The 14,544-nt window shown below is 42.8% G+C and overlaps 1 protein-coding gene across 4 annotated transcripts in view; it reads left to right on the plus strand.

Annotated features, from left to right (window-relative positions):
- SRGAP2 (SLIT-ROBO Rho GTPase activating protein 2) overlaps positions 1 to 14,544 on the plus strand; it is a 111,449-nt gene that overhangs the window by 40,770 nt on the left and 56,135 nt on the right. For all 4 annotated transcript variants that reach the window (XM_037410262.1, XM_037410264.1, XM_037410265.1 and 1 more), the window contains exon 4: positions 6,394 to 6,556. In XM_037410262.1, the coding sequence (XP_037266159.1) occupies positions 6,394 to 6,556 (163 nt within the window). The remainder of the gene's footprint in view (positions 1 to 6,393; positions 6,557 to 14,544) is intronic.

Raw genomic sequence — 14,544 nt, forward strand, 5'->3', positions numbered from 1 at the left:
GGCTGCATCAGAGGGTGAGCTGATCAGGTGGCTACGTTTTCCATATGGGTTTTGAAACGTAGGTGGTTGGGTCTTGACAGCAAGCTGTGTATAGCTGGTGATGGACTGAAAGGGTGTTTGCGCATTGCACAGTTTGAAGCTAGCTTCACTGGAGCATCTTAAAATGATTTACAGAGGTAGGTGTATGTTATTCTCGTTTTATATCTTCGAAGAAGGGGAACAGATTGGTTTAGCCAAGGTGACATACACGTTGATGGCAGTTGGATATATCCCAGGTTTTACTTGCTTTTAACTACTCTACCGTGGCTGTCAGACCTCACTTTGCCTATTCTCTTTTAAAAATATTTTTTTCGATTAGAACAGACTATTAAAGAGAATAGTCATATAAAATACATATGTATTTGGTAAAGCCTCTTCAGTGCCCATTGGTAAATACCCTTGTGCAAGATGTGAGGACTGAAGGGGAAAAAACCGGCATTGAACAGTCAAGGCTTATAATTCCAGTTCTGACCAACAAGCACTTGTAAGAGGTTTGGTATAGTCATTGCTCCTTAAAGATCTGCTTAACTAAAGGTCTCTTGTGCAGCGGTTAAATCAGAGCATCCATCTCAGCAGGTGTCAGTCTTGCCTGCTGGGTCTGAGGGGTCCCTGCAGGCAGCAGTGCTGGATGGGGGTCTGACTTCCATCCTCAGAGGAAGGCGTTTGCCCGCTGCCGTGAAACCCTGGGACCTTTAGCTCCAGACTTCAGTCCTCCTGTTTTAATGTGATTTTGTCCTAAAGGCATCTGCTTATTCAAATAATCAGTTAACAATATAAAAACCATGGCAAAAACCTCGAGTGATTCCTTTCAAGGGAGAAAATGGGGGTGGGGGAAGAAAAAAGAAAAGAAAAAATGAAAAGACAATGCTATTTTAAGGCTGTATTTTAAATCAAGATTATCTTTGGAAGTAGGATACTGAGTAGCAATTGTCAGCTGGAGAGCTGAATGTCCAGGATATCCCAGCATGAAATTCAGATGGCTTTCTGGCAGCCTTTGCCTTGAAAGTAGAAGATGCAGAATAAGTCTGGCAACCTTCAGGCTGAGCACTTGTAAACAACAGATGTTCATAACTGGAATCTTTTGGAAGAGAAGGGCAGGGAGCAGCGTGTACGTCCATGCTTGTAATTCTCAAAATTTGCAGTTAACACTGGGCTGTGTCAGGAAGACTTTAAGGGGAAATCAAGCATTGATTTGAATGAGCAGCTTGCAGAGAAGTTCAACTTTAGTTCCCTTGACGGTGAAATGATTTCCTTTAAAGGAGAGAGGTGATAGAGGCTGTGAGGGAGTTATTGACAAAAGCATTGGGGGTCATGTGGACTTTGGTGTTTTAATCGCTAAATACTATCGTAGTTTATTTTGACTTGTGATTCTTTTTGATGGAGCAGAGTCCCGAACACTTCTTCTGAGTCTTTCAAATAGCAACATTTGGAGATTTTTTTTCTTAGCGTGAAGCTTAGAAATTCATTTATTCAGTGACCTCATTGAACCTGGAGAGCTTTGGGATACGTGACTAGAAAAAATTGATGTTAAACCTCAGGGAGGATCTTTGTGGTGTTTTTCATCATATCAGTGACCTCAGTATCACGCTGCGTGCATTGGTATGATTATAGCTACTCTCACACAGCGTACTGCAGAGGACAAAATTAAGATAGGTTTGAAAAAGTATCTACAGAAACAATGTCTGTGCTCTAACACTTGGCCTAGCTCTAGCTGTGGTGGTTTGCAGGATGGACTTGACAGTTGCACAGATATGAAAATAAGTTTTTCATTTCTCCCTTGACCTCGTACTTTATTCTGGCAGGTAGTTCAGGTGAGCTGGGCAGGAGGTCAGTTCTGCAGAGCGTGCACCCTGTAGGGTTCAGAGACCTGAGCCCACGGATCACTGTTAGAGATGGGAAAGGTAGTGTGTGCAGGGTGGGAAATAAATCAGTTTCTCTGTTCCCAGGGTCTTGATCATTACTTCGGGGTGTACCAGGTCTGGAAATGTCTGTGGCACACCTCTAGGAAACAGAACCTGAATATTTGAGGGGGGCAGGGGGATGGAACAGGAAACTTTGGTTTTTGTATGTACCACCAAGAGACTCTCCTAGAAACCTGTTTGAAGGAAGGATGGCCAGAAAAGTTTTCTGTTTACGCGGATAATGTGATGTGCCTATGTTAATTTAAGTGTTTCTCTCTTTCTATTTAATATTTTCATGTGACTCATTCCTTTGTCTTATGCTCTTATGGAAACCCAATATTCCTATTCCTGGTTAGTGGGTGTGGTGTGGTTTGGTTTTAATCTAGTGTAGGGGGAGGAGTTCGTTTTAAAGATAATTTTGCTGCTGCTGCTCTGAACAGGGTCAATGCCAAACTAAGCATCGCTGGCCGTTGTCGCTCTCTCCTGCTTGCCTTAAAGCAGGTAAGGCTTGGATTGTCTGTGAGTTCCGTGTATGAATGAGTAATTTAATTAAGACAGTTCAGATACTTGGGACTCAATCTTCCCCTCTCATCTTTTTGAGACTAAAACCTTTGAAGTGGAAGTTGCACAGGACCCGATCAAGATAACACCCAAGAAACCACAGAGCTTCATACTTTGTGGTTCCTTAAAAATCCGTGCACAACTTCCTCTTCCTGCTCCCAAACACCCCCGATTGCTGTGATCTGGTGTAATTTAGGCTAACCTAAATAAACTCCCCAGATTCACTATCATTACACGATCTTTAAACAAGGATAAATAGTGCTTGAAATAAACCTGGATCTTGGCATCTTCTTCCTCCTCCTCCTCTGCTTGCGGGGGAAGTTTGAGTCAAACAGTTGTTGTGAATGTGAAATCGCCAGCACTTCAGGAAAGTTCATACCCAGGTCCTGAAGTTTTGGGTTGATCTCATCAATTTTACTACTTAAGGGCGAATACTGACTCCAGTCATGCTGTGGAATCTGTGGAAATCGAGCTCACTCTCAATTATACCCAGCAGTCCCTATTTCATATTTTCCTTCCCTTTTTCAGCCCTTCTCTGTGGTGACACGGAACTGGAAGCAGCGTATATTTGCCAGCTCCTTTGAGAATTGAAATGGTTAATGAAAATCGCAATTTGTTTCCCTGCCATCTGCTTGTGGTTATGATAGAAAAGGGTCTGTTGTAAACAGTTGTGTAACTTCTGCTCTGTGTTGTGAAAACTGTTGCCATGTTCCACCCCAGAAAATGCTGCATTTGTAGAGGTGCTTTAACAGTTAATGCATGTGTAGTTTTAAAGGCTACTTGGAAGGTTTGAAGCAAGTAACTGCCTCTTTCCTTTTCTGTTTCATTTCTGTCTTAAAGCCTGCCTTGATCTGCTTTTGGCCAGTGCTAGGAAAATTGTCACCAGCAAATAATGAAGGAGAGTTTTTGTCTCGCTTCCTGTAAAATCCTTGCCATGAAAACAATGAACCTGTACAAAAGCAAGACGTACCACTTTAATGAGGTACTGAAGGGGTTAGTGAAATCAACAGACACCAAGAAATTAAAGGAATTTAAACAAAAAAAATAATCTTGAAGTGTGCAGAGCTGTGGTTGCATGAGGGTGAGCTCAGGGTGCGGCGCTCACTGCACAGACCCAAAGGTGACAATCCTGGTCACGGATTGGAAGCATGTGGGTTGTGATTATTTTTTCCTGCAGGATGGCCTTTCATGTCTAACCACACGGAGTGTGTCAACAACCCATCTGGCGCCATTAGACACCAGCAATTTTACTCACCATGCTTTTCATGGGCTCTTGGTATTTGTGCTATGTGCTGCCTTAGAATAGCTTCGGGTGTTGTGGTAGGGCAGCCTGGACAGCTGGGAATTGTCCAGTTAACTATTGCATCTCTTCTGGTTCCCATTTGGTGCTTTAGTTTTCTTTGGAAAGCAAGGCACTCACCGTGCTGCTCTCTGGTCCCTTGCATGTATTCTTTATACTCGTAACCCTTGGTCCTTGTTGCTCACAGCTCTTGCAAGCTACTCAAGGTGGGGTTGAACTGACACCTCAGTGGGGACAACCGTGAACAGCCAGGTGCCCTTAGTGGAGCAGACAGCAAAAATTCATAACGAGGTGGAGAATGTGGTGGGAGGTAGGCAGGATCAAAACCGTTGAGTTTTTGGGTTGGCAGTTCATGTAGATGAATGGTACAAAGCCTGAGAAGGCAAGTTAGCGGCTGCATGCAGCTGGACTTTTGGCTGCTTAGAGATCTGTGCCTGCGCTAGTCTTAGGAAAAGAGCGATGCAGCAAAGCAATGAAGCAGTAACAGACTAGAGCAAGATCAGCTGCTGGAGAGCTTGAGCTTTTTGTTCCTAAGTTTCATTCGCAGGCTTTTTATGGTAGTTGATTAATTTTCACTTGCTGTAGCCCTTCCAGCTTTAGAGGGCAAATACTAAGCCAGTGTGCAAAGTAGTTTTATATTATTGGTGTAAAGAAGCAAACCGATTTTTAGCATCTTTTGATACTGTACTGTACACCTCTGACCCAGCCCTGCTCCTTGGAGGCGCTCTTTCTGGAGGTGCCTTTCCTCCTGCTGCCCTCTCTTTAGTGGAAGAAAGCTGGGTGTTATTTCTTGTCTCATCTAACTAATAATAATAATAATAAAACCCCAACCACCCAAACCTTAATGCGTACATTACTTTTTCTTGTGGTGGTGGCTTTTATGTCTTTTTGGCAGGAGTTGGAGCATACGGCTCCTTGTCTGCACTGTGCCCTTTGAGGGCGGCTGCAGCTGGGTCAGTACCGGTAGATTCACAGGTCGAGTAGCTGGGTCTCACAGTTACTCATTAGCTCTCTGGCATATTAACAAAGCAAACGGTATGCTGAAAACACTGATTGCAGACGCAGGGGCAACTATTTGATTGATACAGCTTAACATCTGGCAGTTTCAACCTTGTACAGTTCTGCATTTTGATCATTCCATCTGGTTCTGTGTGTCAGCAGCATCTGCAATACAGGACACTAGAGTACGAAGGAAAGTATTGTCTCTAAATAAACTCTATGCCTTCTCACATTTTATTTTTTTTTTATTATTATTCAAAACACCAAGAGAACTAAAAGTCCAGAATCCTTTTTATATGCCCTCTCCCACCACACACACACACACACACACACACGCGCACTCTAAAACCTTGAAGCAGTCCAGATCACAAGCTGTAGTCATTTCCTGAGCTTTACATTTTTTCTAAGGAAAAGAAACAAAGCATCAAGATCAGCTGTTCTGAAACTATTCTTCTTTATCTAAAATTATCCATACTGCACTACAAATCCAACCGCTGATGTCATGAGAAGGGTAATGAAAGTCTGCCATGGCTTAATTTTCAGGTTTTCACAATGTCAGACATTTCTTGCAGAAGAGATTGTGGTCCTTTTAAGTGCAGGATGCTCCCTTTTCTAACAGAAATTAAACTGCATTTCTTTTAAGAGGAAAGAAATGTGATAGTTGCGCGCAATAGTCAAGAAGAGCTTTGGCTTTCCACCAGAGATCTGACTTGCTTTTTTTCTACGTAAGTATTATTTATACTGTAAACAAATGATAAACAGATCTAGAGAGAAGTGAATGAGGCAGTTAAGACTACACCTAGGTCTGCCAGCTCCAAACGCTGCTGCGGGGCTGCTGGAGGAGCATGCAAAATCACTGCTCATGTCCTTGATTTCATCTAGTATGAAGTTGTACCTTAAAGAAATTACTTACTCCTTTCAGTAGATGAAATGTTGATCCAAATAAACTGAGGTTCCTCTCGTCTCTCCTTTTGCCCTTTGTATTGCTTATTTGCAGGGTGCAGAGTGAGTCAGCCATAATAACGTGGAGAAAGCTCAATGATGAGAAAATAAAGGTGGTAAAAATGTTGCTTTCTCTTTTGCTCAGGACAGATATAGATGCTTGCACATAATTGGTTTTGTACATGAAACATAACATTTTGCTTCCTATGCAGATGCTATTTGGCTAACTGGATGCTTGGAATCTTTTTATTGTGGTTAAGTCACAAATGCCTGGGACAGTGCTGTGAAACCTATTGTCAGACACTGGAGCCATCACTCTCCCTCAGGCACTGTAATTTATGTATGAAATATTGGATTCAAAAGAAAAAATTAAAGCCTACATTTGGCGTACTGTAGCTTGCATTTGACTGATCTGCTTGTTGGGGGACAGGAGCCCATGGCCATGTGAATGTAGTCATGCATAATTGAAGGCGTATTTTCTGTATGTGCAATAGTCATTTTATAGCCTTCCTCTGCTCTCCTTTCTCTCAGCAAATCCATATGTCCCATAGCTGGGTTTCTACCTTTTATAGAACACCATGAACAGAGTAATTTTGTCTACTTCAGGTAAAGTCCTATCCAATTCTTGTTTCTATTTTGTGTCCTTTATAGGAAGGATCAGAATGTGCTATCACCAGTCAATTGCTGGAATCTCCTGCTGAATCAAGTGAAGCGGGAGAGCAGGGATCACACCACCCTGAGTGACATCTATCTCAACAACATCATCCCGCGCTTTGTCCAGGTCAGCGAAGATTCGGGGCGCCTGTTCAAGAAGGTAACTGACTGCTACAGCACATGCCTTTTTGTTTGGCTCTTCTGAAATACAGTGTTAGCTGTTACTTCTGGTGGATCAGTTCATTGTTGACTATGCCCAACACTTTTTCCTCTCTCTGGATAACTCTGCTTGGCTTACTTTTGATTTCTTTATTTTGTTATTCTTCTGGTGGTTTAGGATTTTCCCCAAAGTGGTCAGTTGAGATTTGTTGGTCTAAATTCAGGCCATGTCTTTTCCTTGTACCCTGCTCACCGTTTCGTATGCATTTTGAAACTTTTATTAAATATGCAGAAACCCTCTGGGTCTTCAACTCTGAATATAGGTAGTCAAGAGCACCTCTCTAAAGACAAATCTATAACAGCCACTGAGGAGAAACTACTGCTAAAAGAAAAAATAGGGAGAATTCCTACAGTGCTAGATAATAAAAGGATGCATTGTCCTTTTCTGGAAAAAGGAGAAAATACAGCTGAGGTCTCTTGTTAGCCCTGTCCCCTTTCTCTCCCTTTGATTTCCACCTGGGAAAAAAAGGTGGGACAGAGTGGGAGGGTATTTTTTTGTTAAGAATCTGTCCTTCCAGTTGAAGAAACATGATATGGAAGCTTTGAAGCTCCTATTAAATGGTAATGCCATGTCTCTTCAGAGATTTATCAATTGCTGTAACACCTGCTAGTTAACATGTTAAAAACATTGCAAGCCTTAACTTTGAAAGCAGTTTCTCTTCCCCCACTTGCCACCCCCTTGCAATGTGTCATGATCTTGGAAAATTATTTCTACTATTGCAAGGCCTAGAGAAGGGGGCTGCAGAAGGACTCGAGCTTTCTAAAGAATTCTTCTGTGGAGACTCACCCTAAATCACATTGCCTCTGAGAGAGAAATGGAAGAGGAACACTTTTGATAAAAATATCCTAGCATACTTTCATGTCTGTCTTTTTACCTTCAGTGCTGCCAGTTCTCATTAAAAAAGTCACGTGAGTAGCATGTGACTTGAAAATTAAAATCTGTTCAGGTGCAGTCAGCAGTAATTGGAGGCCTCATTGGCTTTTCACTCTGGTCTTGACAATCTTGTGAAATGTCTTGAGGAAAGCGTTCAGATGCTTCTTAACATACCTATATTGCTTTAACTGGTAAAGACAGTCTATATAATGCGGTCAGTTTAGGCTGCTAGAAAATGAACTGTGCTCAATGTTGTGTGTGATACTTAAAGTCAAGATGCACTTGAAGGAGCAGCATCTTCTTCTGTGTTGCCTGGAGAGCGGGATGCATTTGCTCTTTTACAGCAAGTATTTGTGTGTGTTGGCAACTGATTTCTATAGGAGAATGAAAATAAGTGTAAGTGCACTGTTGTGTTCCTGGTCCTCTGCGTGTTTTTGGAATTTGTAATGGATAACAACAGAGTATGAAAAGTATATTCAGATGTTACATTCTGTTTCTCTTTTGCTTCTTTTTTTAAGACATTGCTCAAGCAGAGGAGGAACCTTCTCTTTTTCAACTAATGTCACGCTAAGGCCTTTTTGACCTTTTAAAACTTTCCGGTAATTACATTATGGTTGATTAGATACTTACACGGGATTATTGAATGGCAGTTACTCTTCAATTCCTCTAATCCTTCCAAAGGAGAAGTAATCTCTCCACTGAATTTCAACAAGGGGTGTGCTTGAGGAAGGTGGCCGAGAAAATGGCTCGGCAAAGTAGTACATGGAAATGGATATTATCCCAGTTTGGCTGGAAACTAGAGTCTTAATTTTCAGCCCCTTGCATAAGCATGGTTTTACCCTGTTTTATTTTATTTTGGGCAGTAGAGCTTGAACAAAATCAAACAAAAAAACCCCGAGGGGTATGTTGTCGTTGGTCTGTTTTCTTTCTCACAGACCAAATGCAAACTCTGTATTAATTTGTGCAAACAGAAGGCATTTGTTACTAAATTCCAACTGCTCATTGTCCAACTGTTTGCCAGGCATACCAAACTGGCTGAAGGCCAAAGCAGGTATTAGTTTACTATGCCACTTGTGCTGGGTGGTTAAAAACAAAAACCGCATCCTCTCTTATCTAGAGTGTCACATAGTTGAGTAAGATAGCAGCTGAGAGAGAAATTTGGCTGAACTTGACTCTGCCGCGACTCGTGCCTTTTTACTAAACCTTTTACCTTCTTGAGCTGCAAGAAGCAGCATGAATTGGTGCAAAAGCTACTGTAGGCTAGAAAACAGGTATAGTGTGCAGTTAAAATATTGCAAATCAGCTTTATATCCCATGGATATTTTTTTTTTAATGCTGCCTGCTTATAAAACCCCTGTGTAGCATTCTTGTAGTACTCAGTGTGTCCCAAGAGCAGTACAAACAAACTTCAGAATGTCTCTGGACCGTAAGCAGACAAATGGCACCTTTCCCTGGATGAAAAACCAGGGACAAGTGGATGAAGTCACTTATCCAGGGCTGCTCAGCAAGCCGCTAGTGAAGCCAGGATACCTTTCTGATCAGTATCTGTAGGTATTGAAGGGAAATAATTGACTTGGCAAGATATTTAGGAGTGGTATATATTTTTCTGCCTCTAACCGGAAGTTAAAACCATGCTAGCCCAAAGGGAAATTAGTTCTGTTGATGAGAAAATCTGAAAGAACATTTTTCTCCCCCTCCCCATAGTTTCTCCCATCCTTTTTTAAACTTTTGAGACATCCTTTCCCATTTTTAATGGAGAAGAGCTACCACAGTATGTGGCAGTTTGGAAAATTAAGCACTTTTTAGCAGTCTTGAAAGAGAGGTAGTTTATAGAGGAGCTATGTGGAAAATAGTGCTACTGTGCGATGCTTCAGAACTTTCTGTGAAGCTGTGGAGGGCAAATTCCAGGGTCCCTATCAAAACCCAAATGTGAGCGAGCTCTGAGAGGCATAGCTGCATTAGTGTGGTGCTACATCTCAGGAAATTTGTGTAGCTTCTCCACAGATCTAATTAGCCAGGCTACGTCAGTGAAATAACTGGCTGTATTACTTCTGAGACCTGAGTTTCCTGCCTCTCTTGTGCCGTGCGGCCATTCCAGCTCATTCACTGATTCTACACTATCTCCTGCCTGGTCTAACGCATGCAGTATAGTCAAATTAAAATGCAGCACAGGTTAATGAAACGCAACCTGCAGGAGGAAGAGCCTTAGCTGTGATGCTGTTAGGGCACTCGGGCTTGGCCTAACCCAGGACCTTGGTTTTTGCTGATTTCTAATGGAAATTGTAGGTGTTGGAACTGTACTGCTGATCTTGCTGCTGGTTTGGGAGCTCTATCCTTGTCTCATGCTACACAGGGAGTCTCTGTTTAAAAACAAGGACAGTTTATTGTTTGAAAGTCTGAGGAACGTTATTTTGTACACTTCTGTTTGGAAAATACCTTTTGAAAAAGGTTACACGTGTACCTGGCTGATTGCAGGTTCTAGTAACTTACATTTAGGAGCTGCTCACTGGGTGGTCAATAATGCTATGAAATATGGAGAGGATAGCCATCCTTGTTTGCTGAGGTCAGTTGAAATAAAAACCCGAGGCACAAGATCCTTTTCTTGGGCCATTCATAACTCAGGGCTTTCCTGAATCAGTGCTTTGTGTCGTGCTGGGATTGAGCAGGTGAGCTTGGAAGGACAGGCTGGGTGAAAAGGCTGTGCTTAAGATCCCTTTTGTTGCTAAACTCTTGAGTTGCTGTATCTCACACCCTCTGAAGTGCTGAGCTTTTTCAGATGAGAGAGACCTAAGCACAGCGTGTGGCCTTAATCCAGCCTTAAGGCTGCAAAGGGCCTGGATGGGTGTGATAAGGTCGGTGCTGGGAAGGAAGCACATCCTCCAGGGCCGTGGGGGTGCGGAGGCAAGCGGTGTGGGAGCTGGCTGTGGTGCAGCTGGAGCAGCGCGGAGCCTGAGGTGGGCAGCCCAGGAAGAGCATCATTAGCGGTGGCGATGAGGGTTGGTCTCTTCCAGCAGCTGCGGTGGAGGTTCCTCAGGCTGGGACAGATTCTTGTGTGTTCACTCTTGGACCACTCAGACCAGTCGTGCAAAGGGCACAGCGCTGCTGACAGTCCAGCTTGGATGGCTCTGTCTTGAGATCAGTGAATTTCTGAAGTTCTAGCAGCGGTTCTTAGCAGTCTTGCTTCTAGCAGAAGTTCTTAGCAGTCTTGAAAGAGAGGTAGTTTATAGAGGAGCTATGTGGAAAATAGTGCTACTGTGCGATGCTTCAGAACTTTCTGTGAAGCTGTGGCAGGCAAATTCCAGGGTCCCTATCAAACCCCAAATGTGAGCGAGCTCTGAGAGGCTTAGCTGCATTAGTGTGGTGCACACAGGTTTTCAGAGAGTTTGTTTGCAGCGTACGGATTCGCAGTGCTGTGGAAAGCCTGCGTGGTCTGTGGCTTTGTTTGTGTCTCACAGTTTTTCGGTTCGTGTTTTATGATGAAGAGATCCCACTCCAGGGCTGTGTTACGATGTGGAGGGTCTTAATTGTTTGAGTGTTAGATGGAAGCTTGCCAGCCACTTCAAAGGTATCTTTGCTGATAAGAGAAGCTGGGTTTGCTGCCAAAGCCAGCACTGAAGTGGTGCTGGATGTACAGTATGTGTCAGCCCCATTTTTTCCTGCCTCTCGGATTTGTTTACTTCCTCAGTTAGTTCTCCCTGCAAAACCAAACGTGGTTTTATATCTTACTGGAGACTTGCAACCTAAGGTGTAGGTATCCTTTGAAGAGTGTACTCTTTTTCTGTGCCCTTTGTGTTGGTTTCTCCTGAGGAAACATTTTTCCATTTCAGTGAAAGCTGTTGTCAGGAAGGGGCTTGCTGCTATAGCGCTCGTGCAGATGAGTCCCGTTGGTGTCGGTGGGGATCTGACGTTTGGCTTCAGCAGCGCCACTGGCCCCAGGAATGGTGTCAGTGTAATTCTGTGCTACTACAAAAGAGTAGGAAGATAAATGGTGGAATAAATAACGGCTCTTTTGAGCAAATAAAATGGGGAGAACTGGTGGAATTGTCCTAATAGCAAATTCTTACACCTTGGGAAGGAGGTAATATTTTCTTATTTGTCCAACAGTTAATGATTTAGCCCTGGGTTTCATACAAGTTTGAAGTTTAAAGCCCGTGTGCCACCCAGCATTGCTATTCTGGTCACCTCTCCCTCTCCTGGAAGACCGTCGTGCTTTGATCTCAGTGCCTGTTCTCGTGCACGCTCCTTTTCATTCCTCCATCTACTTCTGTGGAGAGCGCTCCTTTGATTTCTTCCTGCTTACCCTTCTTCAGACTGGCCCTTTTTATTTATATATTTATATATATGTATTCAAAACATTTTTCCATTTGAGCTGATTGCTGTTTTGATTTCCCCTTCTCTCCCTTTCACTTTATCCCCCTGTCACCCTGTCATTTGAATGTGGCCCTTGATTTCTCCTCATTGTACAACCTTTCTGTTTCTTACGTGGTTATCAGGTTTTCTTGCCTACGGACGTATCTTTTTTAGTGGGATCCCTTGGTATTATTTATACACGTATAGCCTTTTGAGAAACAGTCTCTTTAATTTGGTGTCTTTAATCACTCTCTCTGTTGTCTCTTTGAGAGTTCCCTAGAAGCAGACTGATAGTCTTGTTCAAATTGAAGGGGAGAAAAAAAAAACAAAAACCTAAGAGTGGGCTATGGAAACCCCAGTCAATTCGAGTAGTTACTGAACAAACTGGCTTTTTTTCAATGCGACAGATTTTTACATAACAAAATTCTGAAGTAATCGGAGAGTATTAATAGGAAGAAAAGCATATTTATTCTGCAAATGTCTAAGTTCCTGTGTCTATAGGGGCCTCAGGACAGGCCATGGCTGTTGGTCAGCTGCTTTCTAGTGCTGTGCCTCTGAACAGAGCCAGGTACCTTCTCAGCATCTGCCTGCCTTGCTGTGACACGTACCTCTCATGCAGCGTGGGTCCTACTGAGTTTAAAACATACATCTGCTCTATTTTTAACTTGGGGCTCCTTGCAGCAGTGTTAACTGGGAGGCTCACTGGAGGTGCTGGGAGCAGTAACCCTGTCCTGCCCAGCTGTCAGGCTTGTTCTGGTGGACGTGTCACCTCTGTATAGAGCAGTGGGGACAGGGAGGGGTAGTTGCCCTACAGATCTTCCTTTGAGAGCACAGCATGCCTTTCAACTCTTGTATCAGGTTCAGTTGTGATATTTATGGGGAGAAAACCCTGTAAGGAAAGAAGAAAACAAAACTGAGGATTTGAAATTCGCTTCCTGTTTAATACCTTTGATCATGGAAAAAAAAAAACATTTATCTACTAGTACACTGCACAGTGTTTGATGTGAAATGAAAAATCCACAATGAGTTGGTTATAAGCCTTGCAGTAATCAAGGAAGAAGAATTATTAATTCTCTTAAGGGGGTCTATGCTTAAGATGACCTACTTTACAGCTGCAGTATGTCTTATGGCTGCATTGGTACCACAATATGAAAAATCTTAAAATATACCACACATGGAAAAGCCATGCACAGGAAGGAAATGCAGTGGCCAAAATGCTGAGCATTTGTAAAACTGTTTCTCCATAGCAGTGTAAATGCATAAATATACAAATGGCATCAGTAAAACTGTGAGTGAGGTGCAGAGTTGGTATGTACGTGCTATATCCCTGCTCTCATGCTTGCATCCTTACCCACTGCGTCTTCCTCTGCCTTAGGTGCCTTATGGAATAGTAATGTTGAGTTCTTACTCTTTTCCCAAAATGTAAAGGACACAGAGACCTATTGTGAAATGATATTGTGTGCTTTCTCACTGAGGAGATGAAATCTCCCGTTTTTCCTACCTGCTTATTTTTAGAACGGTTGGAATGGGAGAAGGGAGAGGGAGTGAAATAATTTGTGTGGTGCTTTTAAGTCAGTTTGGATTTGATTCCCTCACCTGTAATTGGGGTGGGTGGTTTCTGTTATGCCTCTAACACTTCGTACCCGGTCAGGTACAACGATGCGATGGGAGCCTGTTGCCCAGGGTGATGTGGTGAATACCGAAGGCTACAGCTGGAGTAATTTTACTGTGTCTGTTAACAAGCTAAAAAATGTCACCTCTGTGTATAGATTGGCCAAGGAATGCACTGCATTTGAGCCTGTTTAATGTGTGAAAGTAGTCCGTTGTTACTGCATTTTGGTTTTTGTTACTTGTATGTTCATGTTTTTCTTTCACTATACTACTACGCTTGCCTTTATTTTGCTGCAGTGTGAATTCGGGTCAGCCAGGAACAAGGTAACAGCACCTCTGTGCTCCAGGTCATTCATTCACTCTGATCCTTCTGGTCGGTTTTTCCTAGAGAGACATCGCAGCAGCTTGAAAAAGGGTGTTGGGGGAAGTCAGTGCACAAAGCTGTCATGCAGAGCATTAAAACTGTGAGCAGAAATATAGAGCATTACGTCCAGTATTTTACAGGACTTCACTAGTGGCTGGTAGGTCTTGCCACCTTCTGAAGCCTATTTCACGTGTGGCTCCTTCAGCGAGGGCAAATGTAGCTGACTTCACAACAAGAATGAATGCTCTCAGCCATAAAATTGCTTGGTTTGTTGGGACTGAGTGCCTGAAGCCCAAGATTCAATATGATCAACACAGAATTCTGCAAAAAGGAGTGGGGAAAAAAAAAAAAGGAAGAAAAAGGGGGTGGGGGTTGTTTGGGAGCAGCCCTTCCAGCCCACAGTATGGGAGGCAGTAGTGTGACGTGGTTTCACGTAGCAATGGCTTTTCAGAGTACAGTATTCCACTTCAATAAGGAAAATTCCTTATGACTGACATAGCGGTGAAACAAATCACTAGTGAAATGGTAGAGAAAACTGGATAATAGAACTGTAATTTAAATGTGACTGACCATTGCATAATGGATCATTAAACTGAAAACTGATGATCTGTCAGCCAAAAAATGCATATATATTGTATGACATAGATTCTTGTTTTCCTAGCTTTTCTTTAAATTTTTGAGAGTTTGAAGCTTTAGAAGAAGTCTTTACAGACTGTGGGGTCATGTGATG

The sequence above is a fragment of the Falco rusticolus genome, chromosome 17, assembly GCF_015220075.1.
Source record: "Falco rusticolus isolate bFalRus1 chromosome 17, bFalRus1.pri, whole genome shotgun sequence".
NCBI lineage: Eukaryota > Metazoa > Chordata > Aves > Falconiformes > Falconidae > Falco > Falco rusticolus.